The sequence below is a fragment of the Mobula birostris genome, chromosome 2 (genome assembly GCF_030028105.1).
Source record: "Mobula birostris isolate sMobBir1 chromosome 2, sMobBir1.hap1, whole genome shotgun sequence".
NCBI classification, from domain to species: Eukaryota; Metazoa; Chordata; class Chondrichthyes; order Myliobatiformes; family Myliobatidae; genus Mobula; species Mobula birostris.
The window spans coordinates 116,336,047-116,363,995 of record NC_092371.1 but is presented as its reverse complement, the minus strand read 5'-3'; the positions used below and the strand labels follow the sequence as shown (position 1 = coordinate 116,363,995).

At 39.6% G+C, this 27,949-nt stretch overlaps 1 protein-coding gene across 9 annotated transcripts in view; it reads left to right on the top strand.

The window, feature by feature from the left end:
• Positions 1 to 27,949, top strand: part of LOC140190211 (sodium/calcium exchanger 1-like) — a 237,587-nt gene that overhangs the window by 160,969 nt on the left and 48,669 nt on the right. For 6 of the 9 annotated variants that reach the window (XM_072246793.1, XM_072246784.1, XM_072246776.1 and 3 more), the window contains 4 exons: positions 274 to 291; positions 692 to 760; positions 5,129 to 5,259; positions 16,483 to 16,582. In XM_072246793.1, the coding sequence (XP_072102894.1) occupies positions 274 to 291; positions 692 to 760; positions 5,129 to 5,259; positions 16,483 to 16,582 (318 nt within the window). Of the gene's footprint in view, positions 1 to 273; positions 292 to 400; positions 416 to 691; positions 761 to 5,128; positions 5,260 to 16,482; positions 16,583 to 27,949 lie in introns of all 9 variants that reach the window. The other 3 variants (XM_072246818.1, XM_072246804.1, XM_072246810.1) reach the window with 3 other exon arrangements.

Here is a 27,949-nt window from a genome sequence, read left to right as displayed (position 1 = left end):
TGATTTTATTTAAAAAATCTAAAGCACTCATTTATACTTGACGAAACATTTCCATCATGACTTAAGTTTAAGGAAAAACTGGTGGCACCTGCATTCTTTGTGAATACCCATTTCTGCTATGAATGTGGGGAAGATAGTAAACTGCATGAGTAATGTCCACTAAGAGGGAGATTCTGTTGGAATCATTTTTTAACTTTCTTGCCACAGTTTCAATGTGAATGTTCTTCCAATACACACACATTTTGAACAATAACTTTTTTTTGTCATTATTAGGACCCTTCACAAAGACAGGTATGCTGTTTATTAGATTTTACTTAACTACAATTTCAAATACTTAATGCTTATGTATTTACAAATTATTCAACTGCACTTTACTTCCATTTTTGCTCAATTTTTGAAGCAAAGTACTTCAATGGTAAGGTTTTCTAAAATTAATATCCATTGCACTGGCAGTATTTGATAAACATCACAGCACTTTATAACATTGCACCAGGAATTGGGTTATTTTAATAGCTCAAAGCTTTTTGCACATTAGTGTCTAACTTTCAAACAATAAAGGCAATCAAGGAATTAAACAATCAATCTATTTAATTAACCCACTATTTGAAACTAACAGAATGATTTTTTTTATTGTGGCAAGGATCTGAACAAGTAAATTATTTCTTCCTATGGATCATTCCCATGTTTATAGGTCATGCTCTCTACAGGAAGGTTCAATTTAGGGACAAACCAATTCCATCGACTGTCATCTGCATTGCAGGTATTAGCACTTTGTAAATTACTGACTGCACTTCAGTTACCACAGTGGAATTGCACTTAAGGCATTTTTGACTCGTTCAGCAATCTGTACTTCACTCATTAGAAACAATATTCCATCAAAAGAGAATGAAGCACCATAATTACACTATAATATTCTGTGGTGAATATAAAATGCTGCTTTGCACTTTATAATTGTCATCCTGTTACGTAGGTAGCTATTAGTCAGATCTACTAATGCCACCAGAGTATTTTTTTAAAATCCACATTAAGATTTAGCATGAACTTCACAATTCACTTCATTACATGCACTGTTTGTCCAACAGACTGGTTTCTGGTTGAACTTTAATTTGTTTTGCTGTTATGGCATTTTGATGCCAAATTCTGAAATGAAATTGTATAATAAGTTTATTTGCAATATATAACTACAAACTGTATAATCTTTCCTTGAGCCAAATCACTTTCTCTTCATTTATTTTCAGTTCAGCCAATACCAGGAAAAATAAGTTTTTGAAAAGCTGTGTCATTGTTTACAGTAGTGCATTTAAAGAAGAAGTTTACCTTTACCCATACAAAGTAATATATTTCATAGTGTTAGATGAAGAGATTTGGAAGCAAACTTCTGTGCTGTACATATGTTAGCTTGTACTAATTAGGTTAGTATTCAGTTTCTGTCCTATGTAATCCTTCAATTCATTGTTGAGACCTTTTTTTAGGTCTCACTGACTTCAAATCATTGTGTACTTAAAACAGTCTATAGCAGCTGCATCGCCACGACCACCACCTCCAATATTCCAATCACTTGAGTAGCACTGGAAAAATTCAGTGCACCCAGATTTCAGATTACATATACTTCGTTGGCACAAACTTTCTATTCCTTATGATGTGCTGCTCTTGAAAAGTGTATTACACCTTTTTATACTTTCAGTTTAGTTTGAATAAGGAAAAGAAGTCTTTTTGAGTCTAATATAATTCTAATAATCTCAGAATGGTGACAGCACAGAAAGCCCACTTGGCCTTGTCTGTCTTACCTCTCAGCAAGAATTATGCAGCTAGTCCTATTCCCCTACCCTCCTTGTAACCCTGAAGTTCTCAGGTACTTTAATGCATTTTTCAATTAACTTAAATCCTGCTGAGTTCATAAAATGAGATAAATTAGAATGCTTTAAAGGTCAGTAAGATATAGCATTTTTATACGGGTTTGGCTACCTAGGATTTGCTAGTTAGCTGCATGACTTTACGTGTGGCAATAATGTGTAAATGAAGTTGCTAGTGTAAACAGCCAGGATGGAAATGAGGGCAACAGTTATATATGAGGCATTGTTTGTATAAAATAAACTTATAAGAAGTCTCTATTCTGGATAGACATGCCATAAGGATTATATGGCTCTCTTCAGAAAGTGGCCTGTACACAATGGGAAAATCTAGAATTGGATTATTTCTTGAATTTAGAAACTAAGGGGTTATGCAAGTGTGTTGCAACTCTTGTAACTTTGTGCAGTAGCATTTAGATCACAGGACGTTGTGGTAGCTTTTGCATGATGAATAGCCTCATTTGAGCTTTTATTTAAACTCATAGATGCCCTGTTATCCTATAATTCCTGTAATATAAGGTAATAAAGCACTTCATACATATTTCCATGGAAATTAGTTATTTCAAACTTTAATTCCACTGATGTCGTGGCCATTATATCCCTTTGGCTACTATCCTGGTTCTTATGGTGGGTTCATCCTCTCCAGCCATTCCACAGAAATTCTATAAGATATTGATAGGAAAATTTGAAGTAAGTAGAATCCTGAATCACCTCCAGCATTACCTACCTGGTGAAAAAGTTGGATGCTTCTGTACCATGAGAACTTGCTCCTTTCAAGATTAAGGTCCCTGTACTTGCCTTAATGCACAAGGAGAAGGATCCAGTACTTTCTGAAATATTCCATTCACTCTTTGCTAGCATCAACTCTTTTCCCAAACCCCACTTTAATCCCAAATTGGATTAACCAACCAACACTGGATCGTATCTTCAACCACATTTGTTTACAATTGTGTGTTAAATCTGAAGCAAAACGTTCACTTCTGATTTCCATACAAAGTAATCAAAATTAATTTTGATGCTCATATACTTGAATGTTATTTTAACTTGGGCTTTGACCTATTTCTTGAAGCCAACGATCACCACCTGGTGATCAGGACCCTGGTCAGACCCTACTTGGAGTGCTGTGCTCAGTTCTGGTCACCTCACTACAGGAAGGATGTGGAAACTATAGAAAGGGTGTAGAGGAGATTTACAAGGATGTTGCCTGGATTGGGGAGCATACCTTATGAGAATAGGTTGAGTGTACTCAGCCTTTTCTCCTTGGAGCGACAGAAGTTGAGAGGTGACTTTATGGAGATGTATAAGATGATGAGAGGCATTGATCTTGTGGATAGTCAGACTTTTTCCCAGGGCTGAAATGGTTAGCACGAGAGGGCACAGCTTTAAGGTGCTTGGAGGTAGGTACAGAGGAGATGTCAGGGGTAAGTTTTTTTTTACGCAGAATGGTGAGTGCATGGAATGGGTTGTCAGTGACAGTGGTGGAGGCGGATACAATAGGGTCTTTTAGGAGACTCCGGGATGGGTACATGGAGCTTAGAAAAATAGAGGGCTATGGGTAACCTTAAGTAATTTCTAAGTAAGTACATGTTCAGCATGGCATTGTGGGCCGAAGGGCCTGTATTATGCTGTAGTTTTTCTGTGTTTCTACATCTTCAAGTGAAGGCAGAACGCCAGATTAAGAATCTCAATGATAGTCGATGCTTGACAACAGGAGACACAAAGAGGAATAACTTAGTTCCAAATGCAAAATGTGAGCTTGCTCTTCCAGTGCTTCAACAAATGAGAGCCATCAATGCTCATGCTGTCCTATGGTTGCATTTTGAACAGCGATGCAAACAAATACCCATGTGGCAGCTCTCCCAGTACTTGCCTTGTACTTTCCCTTTGGTTTTATTACATTGAAACTGTCTGCCCGAACAGATTGGACCCACCAAGTGAGTATGCAGATTCAAAGATGTCCTGCATCTGATGAAGTGTCCATCACTGCACCATATGCAGCAAAAATTAAACCCAGCTGGTTTTGAAAATTGAAATTTTATACATCTGACAGCATGTCACTGAGAAATCAATATCTACATTTTGGATAATTCTCACTCAAAAAACTGTGGTATAATTGTTATAGTATAAGTGACTTCATCCCCTGAAGGTATCATCAAACCAGGACTGCAAGGTTATAATTTTTTCTCTAAGATATTGGTCTAAAGTTTAAAATCAGTATTACAATATTTTATGCAATTAGAATTCAAATTAACAATTTGTTTTTATTTTACCTCTTTTCTATTTGTACACAATATTAAATCAGTTTGTGTTCTGCATTTTATTCTTGATGCTAACTATTATTCTCATAATTACTGCAGTAGCTTGCTACAAAGTTGGCCAACTCTAGCCTATAAATTTCAACTAGTAGAACTTAAAATTGGATCCTCTGCTATTTAAGTGACCTGGGTGGCTGGGCTTAAACTGAATAATTGAAAGTTTTGAAATAATTGTGCCTTTAGTTTCCTTATTAAAGTTAGATGTAAAAGTCTTGTGTGCATTGCTATTTTACTGATTTTTTTTTTCCCTGTTATAGCAGGTTAGAAGAGCTTGCCTAATCCTTGTGTTCAGAAATAGATCAAAGCACACTGTGTACCAAGGCTAGCTGTTAAATGAGATGGTATTAGAAAGGATTCTATAAGCTGAATTTACGAAATAGTTATAAATTATTACATTGTTTTACTGTTTACTATTTATGAGATCACATAGAATCACTCAAAGTTGTATAGTGGTTTGCAGTGTATTAGTAAAGCTGAAGAAGGGAAATTTGGTTTTGGAAAAATATGTTTTGATAACTAATATATTTGTGGATTTTTTTTGTTATTGACTTAACAAGTCATCTTTTTACCACCCATAACAAACATCTTCCATAATGTTCCAACTTGTCCATTTCAGAGATTATTTATCATTCTTTGTTGATCTTTTGTGCAAGACATTTCTATACTAATTATTCCTCTTTATATAAAAATTGTCTGTCTTGATCTGGATCTTTTGTGAATTAATAGATATATATTGGAAAGAAATGTAATAATAACTGTGTACTGTGGCACAAGCCATTTGTAAAAATCTTAAAATTCCAAGGATTTGGTAATTTGAAAGTCATCCTGCAAAAAATTGAAGTAAGGCACAATTTTTTAAAAAAGTTATGGTAAGTGCAGTAAAGATTGCATGCAATGTGTAAACTTAAAGACATATATCTACAGTTTTTGTTTCTGCTATCTAGTTATATAATTATGTTGCAGGTAATACTGAAGATAAAAAGGCCATATCAAGCAAAGATGAGGAAGAGCGGCGGATTGCAGAAATGGGCCGCCCGGTTCTTGGAGAAAATACGAAGTTAGAAATCGTAATTGAAGAATCTTATGAATTTAAGGTACTAAATGTCAGTTTTAAAAAAGATTATGTTCATTAAGTTATGTTTAGAAGGCAGTACTAGGAAAACCAATGGAGCAAGGAGATTATGGTCATATTTTCCAATCAACTTTACATTCTTTGTAGTAATGATGAACATCCTTTGCATTCCAGACTATCTATTGAATTCCAACTCCTGACTAACTCTGTGTTTCATGTTCTAGCTAATCCTGGTGATGATTGTGAAACATAGAGTTGCAATATAATGTTCAGGTCTATATTACAAATAGCAATGTAGGCCATAATGTGAATTAGCAGTGGTTTGGATGATGGTTTGTATGGGGATGTGGGGGAGGAGGGATGGGTGCAAGCGTGCAATTGGGTAGATCAATAGTGTAGGTATATGAAGGGAGGAGAAGATGATGGCGCGATGCAGCGCGTGCGGCCGCTCCGAAATGATATCGTATTTGTAAGTAGGTACCGTGCACAATTCTGATTTGATGGAGACAGACGTGAGAAGCACGGAAGAACATCTGGAGAAACGTCTGAAATGCCCGCTTTGCTGCCACTGCTACTGTGCGATTGAGAATCTCCAGAGGGGAAGGCCTCAAATCCTCGGCTTTGCCTATTGCCGGGGGCGGGGTCGAAGCACTTGGCAGAGATGGTGCTCGGTGTCGGAGGGCTGGTCAGAGGCTCAAAGTTTTCGGACAGACTCGAGTCGGCTGTGGTCGGGTGCTTCCAGGGTGCTGCATCAGCAAGTTTGAGGCACTGGAAGCTCATGGCAGGGAGAGATTTTCTTCCTTCTACTGTCTGCGTGAGATGATGGGACTTTCGAGAGACTTTGAGACTTTTTTTTAACAGTGCCCATGGTCTGTTCTTTATCAAATTATGGTATTGCTTTGCACTGTTGTAACTATATGTGGTTTTTGTCAGTTTTTCAGTCTTGGTTTGTCTTGTGTTTCTGTGATATCATTCTGGAGGTACATTGTATCATTTCTTAATGCATGCATTACTAAGTGACAATAAAAGAGGACTGCATGTCCTTATAACCTAATCTAATATGATGGATAAGAGCCAACGATTAAACAGAGGATTTTGCAATTTTAGAGAAACCTGGTTAAATTTCAAAGGTATGATAGTAGAAGGAAGTAAATTTAGATGAGGCAGTTGAACTGGTTAGAGGTGGCGTTATCTGTTCTATAGAGAAGCAAGGCCACATGAAATGAGGTTTTTGAAGGTCACTGAAAATATGGCAGTATTTTGAAAGAGATTTGAAAAGGATCGGAGCAGTAAGTTAAATGTCATTGTTAATGAAGAGGAATTGCTGGTTGTGGAAAATAGAAGCTTATGGTGTAGAAAATAAAATACTGTTTGGGGTAGAAGATTTAACCATATAACTATTACAGCACAGAAACAGGCTATCTCGGCCCTTCTAGTCCATGCCAAACTTGCTTCCTGTTAGCCAGCCAAAGGTGGAATAAGTGAATCATTTTCTGGTCAGTGAAATCAGTGAAATGTAATGGGGTGGTCTGCCAGAGGAATTGGTCCTGGAATCATATATATTTCTATAAACAACAACTTGAATAAGCGCAATGAAGGTATTGCGTAATTTGGTGAAAATACGATAGTTCAGAAAGCAAGTTGAAGAGAGGATATGGAGGTTACTGTGGAATAGACTGAGTCAATGTGCGAAAAATATGAAATTGCCATTGTAGGCAAGAAAAATTAAGTACAGTGGATACCAGTTAATTGCCATCAGTTAATCGGGGTAGCCACTTATTTGGTGACAACTCTTAAAGAACAAAAACTAATCGAGAAAATAGGCTTCCCTTTGTTTATTTAGGACACTATTGCTAACAGTCTCTAACTTGCGCCTGTACTGTACACTTGTTAGACTCAACGCAGTGCTTTGGGCGAACAGTTTTTCAAATGGCATCAGTTGCATATGTTTGTGTTCAAAAAACAGTGATTTTTGTCACAAACAATTGGTGATAAATAAGCAGTGAGATAATTCAGAACTGTTTTGCTCACCACGGTTTCAAGCATTCGGGCTTGCAGATACCAGGATCATCCAAGAGTGAAAATGAAATGATTTTACTACTTCAAGTTAGAAACTACAAAGAATTTGAAAATATCAACAATCATCTTGAATGTTACAGCGAAAATGAAGATTTGGAGGATGCAATCATCGACAGCATTGTACAAAGGCAGTCCACTATCTGCATTAGGTGTCTGTGCTGATTTTGTTCATTTACTGTCAAAAGAACGCAACGCAGGTGAATTCCTCCGTAGTTAAGAATTACGAACTAATACACATTTTTTATAGTACTAGAGTAGTATTAGTAGTGTGCTAATTTGTTTTGTATTTCACTTAAATCCATAATTTATTACTCAGTTTGTCTTTTTTTAAATACCTTTTTTAAATATTTCCAGACAACTTCGGCTAATTGGGACAGCCACTTAAATGAGCCAAAATGTACTGGTCCTGATGTGTCCCAATTAACTGAAATCTGCTGTATTATCTAAATGGTGAGATTGTAGAACTGATATTATCCAAATTGTGCTAGCGTATGATTTATAAAAGATTGACATTGGGGTCAGGTTTGTTATCATTGACGTGTATTGTAAAGTTTGTTTTATGTCAGCAGTACAGTGCAAGACATGAAATAAGTAGTGATAAGACATGACATAAGTAGTGCAAACTACAAGAGTGAGGTTGTTCATGGGTGTGTAGACCATTAAGAAATCTGATTGAGGGAAAGAAGCTGTTCTTAAAATATTGAGTGTGTGTCTTCAGGCGCTTGTACTTTCTGATAGTAGTGATACAAATTGGGCATGTCCCGGATAATCAATGTTTTTAATGATAGATACTGCTTTGAGACACCACGTTTTGAAGATGTCCTTGATGGTTGGGAGAGATGTGCCTGTGACAGACCTGAGTCTACAACCCCCTTTCAATCCCGTGCATTGGTGTCTCCTTACCAGATGGTGATGCAACCAATCAGAACGTTCCCAGAATACTTACGTAGAAATTTGCTAGTCTTTGGTGACATAAGAAAACTTTTCAAACTCTTAATAAAAATAGTTGCTAACATGCCATTTTCATGATTTCATTAATATGCTGGGCTCAGGATAGATCCTCTGAGGTATTGATGCCCAGCAGCTTGAAGCTGCTCACCCTTTCAATGAAGACTGGTGTGTATTCTCCCAACTTCCCCCTTCCTGAAGTCCACAGTCAGTTCCTTGGTCCTGCTGATGTTGATTGCGAGGTTGTTGTTGTGACACCACTTGACCATCTCACTCCTGTATGCTGCCCTGTTGCCATTTGTAATTCAGCCAGCAATAGTAGTGTCATCGGTAAATTTATAACATGGCAATTGACTTGTGCCTAGCTGCATACTTATGAGTAGAGAGAGTAGAGTAGTTGACCAAGCACACACCCTTGAGCTACATCTGTGTTGAGTCAACAAGAAGATGATTTTATTACTGATCTGCACTAACTGTGGACTCCCAATGAGGAAGTTAATGACCTGGTTGCGGACGGAGGTGCAGAGACCCACGTTTTGAAGCTTGTTGATTATTATTAATGGGATGATTGTGTTGAATGGTGAGCTGTAATCAGTAAACAACAGCCTGGCATAAGTATTGTTGTTCAGGTGGTCCAAAGCCAAGCAGAGAACCAGTGAGAGTGCATCGGCTGTAGACCTGTTGAGGCAGTAGGGAAATTGTAGTGGGCAGGAGTTAATTCTGGGCATGACACTTCTTAAAGCACTTCATTTCAGTGGGTGCAAGTGCTTCCAAGCAATAGTTGTTGAGGCAGCTCATCCTGCTCTTCTTGGGCACCAGTAAGATGTCTTTTTGAAGCAGGTGGGAACATCTGACTGCAGCAGGAAGTTGTTGAAGATATCCTTAAACATTCCAGCCATTTGGTTAGACAGGTTTTCAGTACCCTGCCTGACACCTTGCAAGGGTTCACCTTGAAGGATGTTCTGATCTTGCGTTCTGAGACTGAAGATTGAAGACTGTGTATAGGAAATAATATTAAACCAGTGTAAAGGAGAACAAAATAATTGTTACTCTGTATTAAAAAAAAAGATAACACAATAATAATAAAAAACATAATAAATATAATTCCTTAAGATAGCTTATATCGATAATTTGAACACAGGGTCACCAGGTGTTCTGATGATTCACACAGGTGTGGTTTTATTTTCCCTTTCAAAGCATGCATAAAAGGTGTTGAACTCATCAGAGAATGAAGCATCACTGCCATTTATGCTGTTAGGTCCTTTCTTATAGGAAGTAATGGCATGCAAGCCCTGCCACAGCTGACATCAGTGTGATTATGTCTCTAATTTCACATGGAATTGCCTTTTGATCTCATGATGGCCCTCTGTTGGTTGTATCTGGAATTCTTGTAGGGTTTTGTTAAGCTAGCCTTGAATGCCACAGATCCAGCCCCCAGCAGAAAGTGAATCTTCCAGTTCATCCACAGCTTCTGGTTTGGGTATGTTCGGAGTGCTCTTGAAGGCATATACACATCCATACAGGTCTTGATGAAGTCAGTGACAACTATGGCATATTCATTCAGGTCTGAAGAACAATCTGTGAATATGGTCCAGTGCACCAATTTAAAGCAGTGCTGTAAATGCTGTTCTGCCTCCCTTGATCATACCTTTATAGTCCTCACCGGTGATGCTGTAGTCCTCAGTCTCTGACTATGTACTGGATGTTTAGGTACAGCCAGATGATCAGACTTGCCAAAGTGTGGCAATAGGATGGCACGATAAGCATTCTTGATGCTCCTGTAGCAGTGGTTAAGTGTACTGGCTCATCTTGTTCCATAGGTGGCATTTTGGTGGTAGCTTTTCAGAAACTTTAGGCTGGCCTGGATGAGGTCCCCTGCAATGATTGGGAAGGCATCAGAGTGTGTTGTCTCGTGACTGTTGATCACAGTGTTATGCTCTTCTAGTGCCATCTTGATCTTTACTGGGGTGGAATGGGCTGCAACCAGGATGACAGTGGAGAACTCCCTTGGCAGATAGAATGCTTGACACTTGAAAACAAGACCACCGTGTCTGTGCACCACGATAAGCTAATTATGAAGCAAATGCCACTGCCTCTGCCTGTATGTGATGCCACTTCCATGAAGTGGAAAGTGAAGCCTTTGGGCTAGAGTTCTGAAGCTGGGGTTGAGCCATGATCCTGTGAAGTAGAGTACCCTGATATCCCTCTGCTGCTCCAAACTTGCTCTAAGGTCTTCAGTTTTATTTTCCAGAAGCTGTACATTCACCAGGAGAATGGTGGGGTGGAGTGGGGGGGTGGAGTGGCAGTCTGGGAGGAGCTTAGAATCCTGCATTATAGTTTTACCAGAAGCCCTTACCAACAGCTGTTTCTTCAGACAATCATGAGGCTCCCTCAGTTTCCAACTGTTACATTCCCTCTTTGGGTGGTCTGCAGTCTGAGCAGCACTGATTTTAAAGATCAGCTTTAAACAACTTGAAATAGCATTGCTTACTACAGTGTCTGTAGCTGCAGTAGTTCTGAAAAGGATTATTTAATGATTCTCTTGGAAGCTGCACACAAAAAGTTGCCAATGCCATCTTGGGATGCAGGTACAGCAAAAAGCAATGTGATTTATTGCTAGAGGCATTAACATGTTGTATTTCCATTATAAAGAGGTTTCTTTGCACACCAGCTTGCAGAGTAATCATATCAGTCTTTATTTAAACATTATGTGGCATTCTGTATACAATACAGGACATTAGTGCATTGGAGCAGTCTCAGTAAGAGCTAGTACTGGAATGGGCAGTACGCTTTAAACTTTGATCGTCTGTTCTTGCGGTATCTAGAAATTAAATGCATAGGTGTTGACAACACACAAAGTGCTGGAGGAACTCAGCAGGTCAGGCAGCATCTTTGGAAAAGGAGTACAGTTGATTTTCGGGCCAAGACCCTTCAGCAGGACTGGAGAAAAAGATGAGTCTGAGTTAAAAAGGAGGGGATGAAAAAACACAAGGTGATAGGTGTAACTGAGAGAGGGGAGGGGTGAAGTAAAGAGTTGGGAAGTTGATTGGTGAAAGTGATACAGGGCTGGAGAAGGGGGAATCTGATAGTAGAAGATAGAAGGTCATGGAGGAAGGGGAAGGAGTCCCGTTCCCCTCATCTCCATGCCTGCCCATTGCCTCTCTCCGGTGCTGCTGCCCCTTTTTCTTTCTTCCATGACCTTCTGTTCTCTCCTATCTTTGTGCTAAAATGACCAGTGATGTGCTTGATAATGGATAACATTTCACAGACATCATTTGTCAATTGAGATCCACTGAAGCTTCATTTTACTTTTTTGGCTGCTTCATAACTTGTATTCGTTTCCATGTATGTATACAACAGTCTTGGGGGAAAATCTTGCACTAAGCATCATTAATTTGACAGCTAATGAAAAAGTACTTGTGTGACAAGCTGAACTCAACCATTATGCTATATTTCATTACTATTTGCTTCACAGCTATAACCTATTTATATGTAAAGGATTATGTAGAATGATGCATTACTTATAAAATATAATCTTAAATATAATTCATTTATTTTATAAAAACCCCATTGTTCTTTCTATAACTGCAACACTTGGCTTAATACATTTTAAATGTATTTATTGTGGTAGATGCATCTCTATTCAATCTGTTTAAAAATTGATTTAATGCAGTAAGATGCAGCAAGTCAATAAAACTTGAGGCTATTTGTAAGCATGAAGTTTTAATCTTGTAAAGATCCTGTAGTAATGGCATATTGGTATATACATGATGAATGAATTGAAGTGTTTGACAGGCTAACTTAATTATATTGTAGAGTATGTTACCACTTCAGTTTTCTCTTCTCCATTGTTCTATGTTGCTATTTCGTCAAATCTTAGATATAATCAAACCTGGTTAAATTTGTTATATCTTTACATGTATCTGTCTATAATATATTTGTTGCTTTTCAAGATGGGCATTCCATTTGTCAGTTTTAGTTACCTAAGCTTTTCCTTCTGTAACATACTAACCTTCTGCATACAGGTTACTCCTGCAGGTTTATTTATTCTTTGCTTCTAAATGCTATCCAAAACTTAGCAGGTTTTGTTGCCTGTTAAGACCGTAAAGGTAATTAGTCATCAATGTAAGCTGTGTTGTTCACATCCCTGTGTTGCTCCTTCTGGCAGAATGCTCTTGATTTCCAAAATATTTCCAAATGTCTCCTGTGACCTCTTTCTCAACTGGAAAAGGAATTATAAAACTTTACACATAAACACTCGGTGGCTACTTTATTAAGAACACCTGCTCGTTACTGCAAGTATCTAATCAGCGAATCATCTGGCATCTGCTCAATGCATAAAAGCATATAGACGTGGTCGATAAGTTCATTTGTTGTTCAGACCAGACATAAGAATGGGGAAGAAATGTGATCTAAATGACTTTGCCCATGGAATAATTGTTGGTACCAGGCATGTGGTTTGAGTATCTAAGAAATTGTTGATCTGGGACTTTCATGCACAGCACCCTCTAGAGTTTACAGAGAAGAATCTAGTAAGCAGTGGTTCTGTGGGTGAAAACATCTTGTTAATAAGAGGTCACAGAAGAATGGTCGGGCTAATTCAAGCTGACAGGAAGGCGACAGTAACTCAAGTGACCACATGTTACAATAGTGGGGTGTCGAAGAGCATCTTTGAATCCACAACACATTGAACCTTACAGCAGCAGAAGACTGCGAACAAACACTTAGTAGCCACTTTATTAGGTATGGTGGGGGGGGAGGGGGTACATAAATAAAGTAGCCACTGAGTGTATAAACATGCCTTATTCGCCATCATTCAATTTTTGTGATACTTATTTTCTTTCTCACGTCAACTTTTATTTCCTTTGAAAGCCAGTATTTGAGGAGCTCCATTGAATTCTTACAGTTCCTTGTTTGAGTCATTTTGCACTCCCTTTGATAATCTCCCATTAGTAAAGTGAAAAAAAAGATGAGTGAACTCAGCTTGGCTCAGTTACTTGTACCCTTTACAGTACTAGGTAGTCATTTTAAATCTTATTCCTGCCAGTACTGAGGGAAGGCTAGTTTTGCTGAGGTATCATCTTTCAGATAAAATATGCCAAATCCGTCTGCACAGAGTGGATACAAATGATACTGTGGCACCCATTAAGGAAACAAATTCGTTCTCCCAGAGAAATACATACAATTTGCTCATTGTCAAAGAAAAATTGACAATTGAATCATTAATCGCGATAAATGCAAATTGATCAACAACAATAACCATTCTTCAAAAGGAATCCATTATTTTAAAGCACTAAGGAATAATTGAGAGCAAGAAGGCAAACATTGCGATTCCAAAACAATAACCTGGATGGTGGGGTCCTTGATGATCTGGTCAGTATCAATATCCTTTATCAACATGGGGGTCTCTTCTTTGCCAATGTCATTTATTATAGTAACTTCTACATAGGATGTAATATCTGTCCTTTGATCTTCCATTCATCCAACGTCTCAAAGGTGTTTTCCATACAAAAACTGATTTAATTTACTGTTACTAATTTACTGTACAGGTGGCCCCCGTTTTCTGAACGTCTGCTTTACGACACCTCACTGTTACGAAAGACCAACACTAGTTACCTGTTTTCGCTAACAGAAGGTGTTTTCACTGTTAAGAAAAAAGGCAGCGCACGCTGGAACAGCCAAGCTCCTCCCCCAGGACTGCATTCTAGCTGGCATTGCTTAAACACGTGTTTTATCTGGATTTATTTTGTGCATCCGTTAGCAAGATGAGTTTGAAGGTATCAGAAAAGCCTAAAAGAGCTCGTAAGGGTATTACACTTAGCACAAAACTAGACATAATTACGCGTTTCGATCGTGGTGAACGAAGTAAGGACATTGTCCGCGCGTTGAACTTGCCTGCGTCTACCATTATCAGTATTTATACGCAGAGAGAAAGAATTTTGAAAGCTGCCGATGTTACTGTTGGTTCTGCTCGTGCAAAGTGGTCTCTCTTAGTCGGCATCTGATAATGGATAAAATAGAAAGTCTATTGCTTGAGTGGATTGATGGGTGTACAAAGCATGGTGTTCCGTTAAGTTTTCTTATATTTAAGGAGAAATCAGTCAGTCTTTTTAATAAGCTGAAACAGAAAGCACTGGGTGATGGTGATGAAAGTGTTCCGAAAGTGTAACTTAAAGGTAGTCATGGGTGGCTTGGTTGGTTTCTGAGGCAAGTGCAGCTTCATAGTTTAAGCAGTGGTCCCCAACCTCCGGGCTGTGAACCGATACCGATCCACGAAGAATGCAGTGGTGCAGCAGTAGTCGGAACACACCCAGCACATCTTTAAGAAAAAGGCCGAAATAAACAAGCTAATTAATTAGGTGCCGCTTGGCACGTAAATGTCGGCCCAGATCAGAGGCGATTGCCGATTGTGTCAGGTGGTTATTCGTATAAGCACAAAATGCTCTGCAGATGCTGGGGTCAAAGCAACACAACACGCCGGAGGAACTCAGCAGGTTGGGCAGCATCACGGATGCTGCCCGACCCGCTGAGTTCCTCCAGCGTGTTGTGAGTGTTTATTCGTATAAGCAAGTGTTTAGCTGTGACGAAACTGCAATTTATTGGATTCTTCCGGATTCTGGTAAGTGAAACTACACCGTACATACATTATTTCTACTTTATTTAGGCTGCGTATTTTTATGTTATTTGCTATGATTTGGCAGCTTCATAACTTAAAGGTTACTGGAGAGAGTGTTTCTGCCGAGAGCGCTTCCGCGAGATTTTTCACTGCGCTGCAGAGATTTTTCAGTGCTGCAGAAAAGTATTTCTACTTTATATAGGCTGTGTATTTATCATATCATTCCTGATTTTACTATATGTTACTGTTATTTTATGTTTTATGTGTTATTTGGCATGATTTTGTAGGTTATACTTTGGGTCTGGGAACGCTCAAAAATTTTTCCCATATTAGTAAATGGTAATTGCTTATTCACTTTACAACGTTCCAGCTTACGAACCGTTTCATAGCAATGCTCTACCTTCGGATAGCGGGGGAAACCTGTGCTTACTTGCTGAATGTAATGTGTCAATTTCTGTACCACAGAGACCAAACACAATAGGTGAACAGTGAGAAAGCAGGATCTCCCAGTGGCCACACATTTTAATTCCATGTCCCATTCCGATTCTGATATGTCTATCCATGGCCTCCTCTACTGTAAAGATGAAGCCACACTCAGGTTGGAGGAACAACACATTATATTCTGTCTGGGTAGCCTCCAACCTGATGGCATGAACATTGACTTCTGTAACTTCCGTTAATGCCCCACCTCTCCCCCTCGTACCCCATCCGTTATTTATTTATTATTTTATATATTTTTCTCTCTCTCCTTTTTCTCCCTCTGTCCCTCTCACTATACCCCTTGCCCATCCTCTGGGTCCCCCCCCCCTTTTCTTTCTCCCTAGGCCTCCCGTCCCAGGATCCTCTCATATCCCTCTTGCCAATCAACTGTCCAGCTCTTGGCTCCATCCCTCCCCCTCCTGTCTTCTCCTATCACTTTGGATCTCCCCCTCCCCCTCCCACTTTCAAATCTCTTACTAGCTCTTCTTTCAGTTAGTCCTGCCGAAGGGTCTCGGCCCAAAACGTTGACTGTACCACTTCCTAGAGATGCTGCCTGGCCTGCTGCGTTCACCAGCAACTTTTATGTGTTTTAGGTGAACACTATAATTGGTGTTAACCTGTGGACAAAATACTTCTGGTTGTCTTATTATTTAATTTCCCTTTAACACTGCTACTCCAAAGAAGTTCAATACAATCCTAAAAACAGCATCTCAAACTCTGAAGCATATTGCAAACTTCCAGTTTAAGTTGCTCATTTTCTGATATTGTTCACTTTCTGAATTAATTTGTAAACTTTAGTCTCCTGCGTGTTTTTTTTTTTGGCTATTTCATACAATTTGCTTCTCCCATTTGTATTCACCTCCAGAATGATTGTTTTCATTATTTCACCTTGCATGATTTCCCATTTTTGTCAAATGATTCCCCTTTGACTTCTACATGGTCACCACATTTTTGTTCTTGTTTCTTTTTCTTCAATGCTTAAACCTGTTACTTTTTACCTTTTCCCATTTGTAATGCAAAGACATCAATCTGAAATGTTAACTTCCTGAAATGCTACCTGAGCTGAGTATTTCCAGCATTTACCCTCATTTGAAATGTTCCTTTTTTTCTTCTGTTGTACAGAATACGGTGGACAAACTGATCAAAAAGACTAACTTAGCCTTGGTTGTGGGAACGAACAGTTGGAGGGATCAGTTTATTGAAGCTATCACTGTGAGCGCTGGTAAGTTTTTAAAAAAAAGTTGAGTATGGCTTGGGAGTTTTTATCTGTGATACTGAATAAACCATTGAGGGAAAGGGTGCATTTTAATCTTCATACCCCTCAAAGCTCCACCCTTCTTGGATCTCTTGCGTAATAAGCGGTTAGCCTGATGCCTTAAGGCCTAACCACCTGACAACTAATCTTTTTACTGTCTGTAACCATTTGTTAGTATCTTGGGAAAAATCCTACTTCCTGGTTTCCCATCAGCAAGTTTACCCATTCTCACTCTGAAATTTAAAAAAATCATTCCAGAGGTAATACAAATGGGGGAATCAGATTGTATAAAATAGCCAAAAATTACAGTGGAGACTAAATTCTTCCCTCCCATACTCTTCTACAGGAGATTGCCAGTAATATAACAAACCCAGTAATTTAGTTTATGTCTTGAACTGGTGGCTTTTAACCAAATACTTCCTAGTTTCACAGCTAGTTGGTGTACCTGTGGAGAACAGCTGGAGCTGGCTTGCTGCATTAAGTATTCAGTTCTGTGGTCCTTGCCCACAGCAGCATGAAAGTCAGGAACCTGAAGGTCAAGGCATGTGCTTCTCTGTATTCTGTCCAAGGCTAGGATCCAGGCCCTCAGCTTCAAGCCAGCCATGGGTGATCTTTGGCTTATTTTTAAATTATTTCAATGGTTAGTTCACAGGTTTCATATCTTTAATATATCATCTAATTCTTTACAGTTTTATATACATCACCTTTCTAAATATTTTAGTTCATAAGACATTTGAAAAAAAATCAGATATTTGAAAACAGTGATAGTCAGAAGGCAGTCTGAGAGTGTGTAGACAGCTGCAGTAGCCTGTGCTGCTTGCAGCCTGTTGTGCCTCCATTGAGGGGCAGCCATGGTGTTGACAGGACATCTGGAGAATTAGACAGCACAGATTTAGTGTGGTTGCCGGACATATATAGGCAGTGACTTGCAAAGCATCGGTAGAGATGAGTGCAGTCTGCTCCACTGCATTCCTTTCCTCACTACTGCCCATCCTCAGAGTGAAAATATGTTCAGTATTGGAATAGTAATATTTGTCTTGGCTTTCCCCTCAAATGTGACATGAAGTACAGAAATGTTCACAGGAGGAAGAACACAATTTTAAGTGTATGTAACTTTGTGATAACAATTATTTGTCTCTCTCAAATATACCATTCCTGTTGGTGTAGGTTAAATAAGATCAACAGCATGGCAGTAATTTTAATTTTTCTGAATGGCCTAATAGCAATTAAAATCATTTTTGTTTTTTTTCTGATGACTTATTGATAAAGAAAATAGGTAAATAGTAATATCTTTATGGAGTTTTACCTTCCTATCATTTCAATCATGAGATGCTGGAAAACTTGTCACACAGAAGGGGCCATTCAGCCCAGGTGTATAAATTGCCAAAAAAAAGTAAACAAATACATACCCAGGTAGTGATTGAAGTTGATCATTTCTGCCTGTACCATCAAGCAAAACTACAACACTGGGGTAATATCTTTCCCTATCTACTATATTTCCCTGGTTTTTGGCAAAGATAGTATTATTTAAACCTAGAATGTTCCTATCATGCATTCAAGGTCAAAGTCCTAATAGTTTCTTATAATGTATTTAAATTCCTGTTTTAATGCAGAGTAGACAGTATATGGTCTTTCAGATTGTCTGTCCTTTTGATTGCCTTGATTGGCTTATGTTGACCTTCCATGTTTTGATAGCTCTTATGGGGAATTAGAAGGATTTACATTTAATCCTATAAACTGCTGATTAATTTTAAATTATCTCTACAGGTTATTGCTCCCATCTGCTGAAAGAAATTTGTTTGGCTTCCAGTGTTGGAACATTCCCCAAAAGCCCTTTTAAACTTTGTACCCCTTTGAGAGAATTTCATTAACTATCCAGTCAGGACATGTGAAGTTTTAAAAAAAAGTTAATTGCCTTTACAGATAGCATGAATTTGAATAATTTATGAAAGCAGTTCCGATACTACTTTTTCCTATCCAATGTTTCAGTATAGTATTTTCAATATAATCATTGAAAAAACCTTTCTTGTAGTGCATGCTTTTAAATCCTGTCTTTCCTCATCTTTTGACTCTAAACTATTCTAGCTCTACAGCCCTTTAAGAACTGTACAAGTACCTTCCCCATTTACAATGCTTATTACTCTAGCAACCTTGCTTTGAAATCTGCCTTCAAATCTGATGGATAGGGTGAATGATTGAACTCTGGGCATGAGTAGTCACTTGGGACTAGGCTATTATAGTCATTACAGAAACATGGAGGGATAGGATTGGCAGCATTAGGCAGAGATGGAGAAAAGATGTCTATCACAATAGATGAAATTATTAAGGGATCATCCAGATGAAAAATAATTGATCACCTTTTTGGTGATGTTTAATAGCCCCCCAAATAGTCAACGGGCATTTGGAACAAATATGCAGAGAAGATTGTGGAGAATTACAAGAATAATAGGTTTGTCATAGGAGGGGATTTTAGCTTAGACTGGGGTTTCGTACTTTCAAGGGTTTAGACGAGTGGAATTTGTGATTGGCGGCATGGTAGCATAGTGGTTAGCATAACACTATTAGAGTGCCAGTGACCTAGGTCCAGCTCCTACCATTGTCTGTAACGAGTTTGTTCGCTCTTCCTGTGCCCATGTAGGTTTCCTCTGGGTGCTCTGGTTTCCTCCCACATTTCAAAGATGAATGTGTTAATAAGTTAATTGGTCACATGGGTGTAATTGGGTGGCATGGGTTTAATTGGTTGGCATGGGTTTGTTGGGCTGGAAGAGCCAGTTAATCGTGCTGTATCTCGAAATAAATAAATGAATGACTAAATAAATAGTTTCTTGGGCAAAACCATGCTGACTTTGGCCTACTTTATCCTGCGCCTCCAAGGCCTCATTCTTAACAATGGACTCCAACATTTTTAAGACAGGCCAACTGGCCAATAATTTCCTTTTCCTGCCTCCCTCCCTTATAAAGAATAGAGTGTCACTTTCTCCCTAGTAATACACTCACTTCTGTCCCCTGATATTTTCGAATTTCTAGCATACTGCTGGTGTATTCCACAGTAAAGACTGACGCAAAATACTTTTTAAGTTCATCTGCCATTTCTTTGTCCCCCGTTATTACCTTTTGTGTCTTTTTTTCCAATGGTCCAATATCCACTGTTTCTTTAATGCTTAGATATCTAAAAATACTCTTGGTGTGCTTTGATGTTATTGGCTAGCTTACCTTCATATTTCATCTTTTCTCTCCTTATTGATTTTTTATTTGCCTTCTGTTTGTGTTTACGAGCTTCCCAATCCCTCAACTTCCCAATAATTTTTTGCTATATGCTGTCTTTAACTTCCCTTGTCAGCCATGGTGCCTCAACTTCTCTTTAAAATACTTCATCCTTGGAATGTATCTATCCTCTGCCTTCCAAATTCCCCTCAGAAACTCCAGCCATTTCTGTTCTGTCATCACCCATTCCTCTCTCATGCTTCTGTAATTTCCTTTACTCCACTGTAAAACTGATATATCTTGACTTTATCTTCTTTCCCTCAAACTGCAAGGTTAATTCTATCATATTTTTCAAGAAGAACTCTGGAAATATAGACAAGTGGACTTGACATATATGATAGTTAAATTACTGAAGTGTACTTTGAGGGATATGATACATTTGCATTTGAAAATCCCAGATTGATCAGGGATAGTCAGCATGGCTGTGCATGTGAGAACTCGCATGTTAAGAACTTGATTAAGAATTTTTTAATGAAGTGACCAAGAAGGTCAATGAGGGCAGTGTAGTAGATGTGGTCTACATAGACTTCAATAAAACCTTTTTTAAGATTCCATGCAGGTGGTTACTGTGAAAGGTGGGAGAGCTTGCTATTTGGGTACACAATTAGTTTGATGATGGGAAGCACAAAGTGATGAAAAAAGTTTTTTTTTTTGCACTGGAGGCTCATGACTGGTGGTGTGCTTCAGGTCAGTGTTAGACTCATTGTTTGTCATCTACATCAACAGTTTAGATAAGAATGTACAAGGCATGGATAGTAAGTCTGCAGATGCTAAAATAGGTGGTGTCATAGATAATGAATATTGTTAACAAGAGTTTCAGTGAGATCAGTGTAAGTGGGCCAGGTAATGGCAAATGAGACTTAGTTCAAATAAGTACGAAAGGTTACATTTTGGAAAGTCAAATCAAGGTAGGGCTTTCACAATAAACAGTACAGCCATGGAGTTGTAGGTGAACAAGGATTGTGAAGAAGGCTTTTGGCACACTAGCCTTCATTCATCAGGGCATTGAGTATGATGCTGGTGAAGTTACATTTGGAATAATGTGTTCAGTTTTGAATGCCCTGCCAAAAGAAATATGTTATTAAACTGGAAAGAGTGTAGAAAAGATTTACAAGGATGTTGAGGGACTGAGTTTTAGTAAAAAGTTGGACAAACTACGACTTATTGGAGTGTAGAGGACTGAGAGGTGACCACGTAGAAGTGTATACAGTCATGAGGGGCATAGATAGATAGGGTGAATGTGCTCAGTTCTTTTCCCAGGGGTAGGGAATTGAGAACTAGAGTGTGCAACTTCAGGGTGAGAAGGGAGATATTTAATAGGAATCTGAAGAGCAACTTTTTCACTCAGAGGGAGGTCAGGATATGGAATAAGCTCCCAGCAGAAGCAGTTAAGGCAGATACATTAACAACTTTTAATAGACAGTCAGATAGGTATATGGATAGGATAAGTTTAGAAGACTATTGGCCAAATGTGGGCATATGGAAGTAACTTGAATGTTGGCATGGATGAAGGGCCAAAGGGCCTGTCTTTGCTGTAGGGCTGTGACACCAAAGGGATCATTTTCAAATATGGCTGTGGAACCAGCTCAGAGGGGTATAATGGATAGATCGAGCTGGGAAGAAGGGGATAAGAGACCTAGTAACTTTTGTAATGGTGATGAGCAGGTGGAGGTGGCAGTGGGGAGGGCAAGGAGCTGTGTGGGCACAGAGCGTTAGAAAAGAAACAGTCTTAAGAGGCTGACTGGGAAGTGTTGGAAAGGAGGAAGGGTGAGAGAATCTGGGTGGATCAGAAAGAAAGGAACAGGGGAGTGAAGGTTATCTGATATTGAAAATATTCAGGCCATTGGGTTGTAGCTGAAACACAATATACTTCTAGTTCTTTGTGTTGGGCCTCACCCCAGAAGTGGAGACAGACAAGTCAGTATGAAAATGGCAAGGGGATTTGAAATGGCATACAGCTAGGAGAACAAACTGCCAATTGCAGACGTGATGCAATAGATAATGTTGGAGAAAGTGCATATGAATATCCACCACACTTGGAAGGACTGCTTAGGTTGCTGAATAACTGTAAGGGTGAGGATGTCGTACCACTCACAGTTACTGGGGAAGGAGTAGGCGGGGAGTGAGTGAACCAGGGTGTCATTAAAAGAGACAAGGAAGATGTGACTGGTGATGGGATTGGGTAGAAAATGAAGAATGATGTTCTGAATATAGAGCTGGTAGGATGAAAGGCAAGGACCAAAGAATTGCTACCTCTGTTCTGTCTAGGGAGAGGTAGTTGAGGGCAGAAGTGCGAAAAACAGAGGAAATGTAGGTGTGGAACCTATCAACTACAGTAGAGAGAAAGCCACACTTCTAGAAAAAAGGAATTGCAGATGTCCTGGAATGGAAAGCTTTGCCTCAAACAAATGTAGCGGAGACTGAAACGGAGAGAGATCTTCAAGAGATTGGATGGAAGTGTAGTCTAGGTAGCTGGGTAGTCTAGGTACTTGGATTTATTGTAGTAAATGTTAATGATTAGTTTGTCTCTTGAGATGGGGATACATTCAGAAAGCAAAGAGAGGTGTTATAAATAGTCCAAGCAAAATTGATGGTTTAAAAGTTAGTGGTGCAGTTGATCATTTCCACTTGGGTATAGGAAACGATTGTAGTTGACGAATTGGAGAAAGAGTTGAGAAGAGGTACCAGAGTGTGTTTGAAACAAGAAATATTCCATCTGGCTAACCAAAAAATGGGCATAGCTGGCGCACATGAAAAATCAAGAGAGAAATTCATGGTGAGAACAAGTTCTGACGGGCCAGATGGATGTGTTATATATGGTAAGTGGTTGGATCTGTTTTCTATAAGGACAGAGTACCTTAAGTCTTTCTAGAGTTTGAAGGAGTAACTAGGCTTTGGGATCAGATTGTTTTGCAGTGTTAACAAAACATTCAGAATTTGCATTCCTGAAGGAAGGAGACCCTTGCAAGATCATCTACAATGAATCAAGATGTTTTGTTGACTACTGCATAAACAATATTGATTGGTATTTAGTTGTGGAATTAAGCAAGTCTGCTTCCATTGAATATTTCAAAACCTGGGACATGATGTTTATTTCAGTTCTTGGATTATTTTACCCAGGATCCCTTTTTCCTTTCTTATCTCTTCCTATCCCAAACTTACCACATCTTCACCATCCCTTTTGATCCTCCACTTCTGATTTTAAACCAGCAGTCCTCAGCTTCATTTCCCTGATTGCTTTCTGAATAAATTGTGATGTTCAACTCTTCTGCTGCAGCCTTTCCTGCCATAGCAACACACAAAAGGATGGAGGAACTCACCAGGTGAAGCAACAATATATGGAAAAGAATAAACAGTCGATGATTTGTGCTGAGACCGTTCATCGTAAAGGAACGTTAAAGAAGCCAAAATAAGAACGGGGGGGTGGGGGGGGCGGCGGCGAAGGGAAGGAGTATAAACTACAAGGTGATGAAGACAAGTGGGTGGGAGTGGGAGAATTAAGTGAAAAGCTGGGAGGTGTTAACCGCAAAAGATAAAGGGCTGAAGAAGGAATATGATAGAGGACAGTGGACGTGGGAGAAAGGGAAGTAGGGGAGACCCCAAGGGGAGGTATGACGTGGGCCAGAGTGCAGAATGGAAAAAGGTGGAAAGGAGATGGGGAAAAATTACCAGAAATTAGAGAAATCAATGTTCATGCTGTCAGGTTGGAGGCTACACAGACTGAGGATGAGGAGTTGCTCCTCCAACCTAAGAGTGGCTTCCTCGAGACAGTGGAGGAGCCATGGACCGAAATCTTGGAATTGGAATGGCGATTGGAATTAAAATAGATGGCCACTGGGAAACCCTGCTTACTGTGGATGGAGCAGTCTCTCCACTTTACATCAGGTCTCACTAAGATAGAGGAGGTCATAGCGGGAGCACCGGATATCCAACAAACTTGCAGGTGATGTGTTGCCTCACCTGGAAGATTGTTTTGGGGCTCTGATTGAATGTGAGGGAGGAGTTGAATGGGCCAGTGTGGCACAGCATCTGGAAGGAAACATTTTCTGTGTAAAACCACAATCTACTCAGTTATTTGCTCCAGATTCCAGCATTTGCAGTCTCTTGTATCATTACAAACCATTCTCATTTCAACCAACTACAGTAATTTTTTGAGATGCAGCACAGAACAGGCCCTTCTGGCCCAACGAGCCGCACCGCCCAGCAACCCACCTATTTAACACTGACCTAATCACAATTACAATTTACAATGACCAATTAACCTACTAACCAGTACGTGTTTGGACCATGGGAGGAAACTGCAGCAAAACCACGTGGTTAGAGAACATACAGATGGCGCTGAAATTGAACTCTGAGCTCCGATGCTAACGCGAGTGTCATGCTAGCCACTATGTTACCATGGCACCCTATCGTTAATGGAGATGAAAAAGTGGATTAATACTTGCCCATTCATCCGTGACATACCCCATCACCTTTTTCCTCTTTCCTTCTTGCCCTTAACTTGGAAGAACTCAGTCTGTCCAAATGAACCAGCAACTCACCTGTACTTCCAATTTAGTGTACTGCTCAGAATATCTCCTCTACAAAGGAAAAACCAAACAATTTAAGTGATTTCTTTACAGTGTACTTCATTCAGTCTGCAAGAACAATCTTGAGCTCTGTCTGTCACTTCAGATCTCTGCAGCACTCTCACTCCCACCTCTTTTGATCTATTTTCTTCCAGTGGTGTCTGATCTTGACACAGACAAAAACAACTTGGCCTTGTCAAGACATTGTAATCCTCAGGAATCAATGTTAAATTTCTCGTAGCTTCCCACTTTTTCCTAAGGTGTCGTTGGAATCCAGATGAAAGATCTTGTCCCAAAATGTCAACTATTTCCCTCCACAGATATGGCTTGGCAAGTTTCTTCAGCATCTTTTTTTTCTCTCTAGGTTCTTATATCCTCTTGTATGTTCAAAGGTCAAAGTAAAATTTATTATCAGAGTACACACGTCACCAAATACAACCCTGAGATTCTTTTTCTGCTGCCATACTTAGCAAATCTATAGAACAGGATTTGAAAGCTATAAACATCAGGAGCTGTAAACTAAATAAACTGTGCAAATGCAAATAATAAATAGCAATAAGTAAAGAGCATGAAATAACAAGCTAAGAATCTGTAAATTAGTATAGTTTTCCCCTTTTGTTCAGGAGCCTGATGGTTGAGGGGTAGTAACTATTCTTGAACTTGGTGGTGTGAGTCCTGTGAGCACCTGTATCTTCTACCTGCAGCAGTGAGAAAGAGCATGACCTGGGTGGTGAGGGTCTTTGGTAATGGATGCTGCTTGTCAACAGTGGTGTTTCATGGTTGGGAGGATTTTATCCATGATATACTGGGCCGAATCCACTACCCTTTGTAGGAGCTCCCACCCAAAGGCATTGATGTTTCTATATCAGGCTGTAATGCAGGCAGTAAGCATGCTTTCCACTGCATATCTGTAGAAGTTTGTCAAGGTTTTTGATGTCATGCTGAATCTCCACAGACTCCTGAGGAAGTAGAGAGGATGTTGTGCTTCCTTTGCAATTATATTTATATGATGGGTCCAGGACAGGTTCTCTGAGGTAGTGACACCCAGGAATCTAAAGTTACTGATCCTCCGATGATTACTGGCTCATAGACCTCCGGTTTCCCTGTCCTGATGTTTATTATCAGTTCCTTAGTCTTATTGACATTGAGTGAGACGTTGTTATTACATCACTCAGCCAAGTTTTCAGTCTCCCTCCGATATGCTGATTCATCACCACCTTTGTTACAGCCCACAAGAACGGTGTTATCAGCAAACTTGTACATGGTGTTGGAGCCATACTTAACCACACAGTCAATGGGTGTAAAGCGAGTAGAGCAGGGGGCCAAGCACACATTCGGTGCTCCTGTGCTGTTGGAGATTGTGAAGGAGATGTTTTTGCCAATCCAAACTGACTGGGATGTACAAGTGAGGAAATCCAGGATCCAGTTGCACAAAGGGGTATTGAGGTCCAAGAATGCATTCCTGGTGTTAAATTCAAATACCAAGTGATCTTAAATGCACGCAGCATTAGAAATAAAGAGGATGACCTTGCTGCACAGCTGCAGGTTAAAAGGTATGACATTGTGGCCATCACTGAGTCATGTCTAAATGATGGATGTGATTGGGAGCTGAATATCCAAGGATACACAGTGTATAGGAAGGTAGGTAAAGGGGGTGGCGTGGCCCTGATGGTAAGTAACGATATCAAATCAATAGAAAGAAGGGACATAGGATCAGAAGAGGTAGAATCCTTATGGGTTGAGTTAAGAAATGGCCAAGGGTAAAAAGACACTAATAGCAGTTACATACAGGCCTCCAAACAGCAGTCGGATGTGGACTACAAGTTGCAGCTGGAAATAGAAAAAGCGTGTCAGAAGGACAATGTCAAGATAATCATGGGGGATTTTAATATGAAAGTGGATTGGGAAAGTCGGGAAGGTAATGGATCTCAGGAGAGGGAGTTTGTAGAATGCCTACAGGATGGCTTTTTGGAGCAACTTGTCCAGAAGCCCACCAGGGGACCGGCTGTTTTGGATTGGGTGCTGTGTAATGAACCTGAGGCGATTAGGGAGCTGGAGGTAAAGAAACCTCTTGGAAGTAGTGATCATAATATGATTGAGTTCAGTTTCAAATTTGAAAAGGAGAAGCTGGTATCAGGTGTATCGATATTTCAGTGGAACAGGGGAAATTACGGTGGTATGAGAGAGGAACTGGCCCAAGTCAATTGGAAAAGTAAACTAAATGGAGGGACGGCAGAGCAGAATTGGATGAAATTCCTACAAGAAATAAGGAAAATGCAGGAAAAATATATTCCAAGAAAAAAGAAAATCATGAATGGAAAAATGGCACAAATGTGGCTAACGAGAGAGGTTGAGGCAAAAATAAAAGCAAAAGAAACAGCATACAAGGAAGCAAAAATTAGTGGGGAAAATGAGGACTGGAAGACCTTTAAAAACTTACAGAAAGAAACTAAGAAAGTCATTAGGAAAGAAAAGATGAATTATGAAAGGAAGTTGGCGATTAACATAAAAAAGGATACTAAGAGTTTTTTTAAATATTTGAAGAGTAAAAGAGTGACAAGGGTAGATATGGGACCGATTGAAATGATGCTGGAGTAATTATAATGGATAACAAAGAGATGGCGGAGGAACTGAATGAGTATTTTGCATCAGTCTTCACAGTGGAAGACATGAGCAATATACCTGATAGCCAGAGGTATCAGGGAATAGAATTAGGTACAGTCAAGATAACTAGAGAGAAAGTGCTTGGGAAGCTAAGTGGACTAAGAATAGATAAGTCTCCTGGCCCGGATGAGGTGCACCCAAGGGTTCTGAAGGAGGTGGCTTTGGAGATTGTGGAAGCATTGGAAATGATCTTCCAGGAATCAGTAGACTCTGGCATGGTTCCGGAGGACTGGAAGGTCGCAAATGTAGTTCCGCTATTTAAGAAAGGAAGGAGGCAGCAAAAAGAAAATTACAGACCTATTAGTCTGACATCGGTGGTTGGAAAGATATTGGAGTCAATCCTCAAGGACGAGGTTATGAAATACCTCGAGGTGCATGACAAGATAGGCCGAAGCCAGCATGGTTTCATGAAGGGAAGATCCTGCCTTACCAACTTATTGGAATTTTTTGAGGTAATCTCGAATAAGATTGACAAGGGAGAGGCTGTGGATGTTGTATATTTGGATTTTCAAAAGGCCTTCGATAAGGTGCCGCATATGAGGCTGCTTAATAAGATGAGAGCCCATGGAATTATAGGAAAGCTATTGAAATGGGTGGAGCATTGGCTGATAGGCAGAAAGCAAAGGGTGGGAATAAAGGGATCCTATTCTGATTGGTTGCCGGTTACTAGTGGTGTTCCGCAGCGGTCGGTGTTGGGGCCGCTTTTTACGATGTATATCAATGATTTGGATTATGGATTAAATGGGTTTGTGGCCAAGTTTGCGGATGATACCAAGATAGGTGGAGGAGCAGGAAATGTTGAAGAAACGGAAAGGTTGCAGAGAGACTTAGTCAGTTT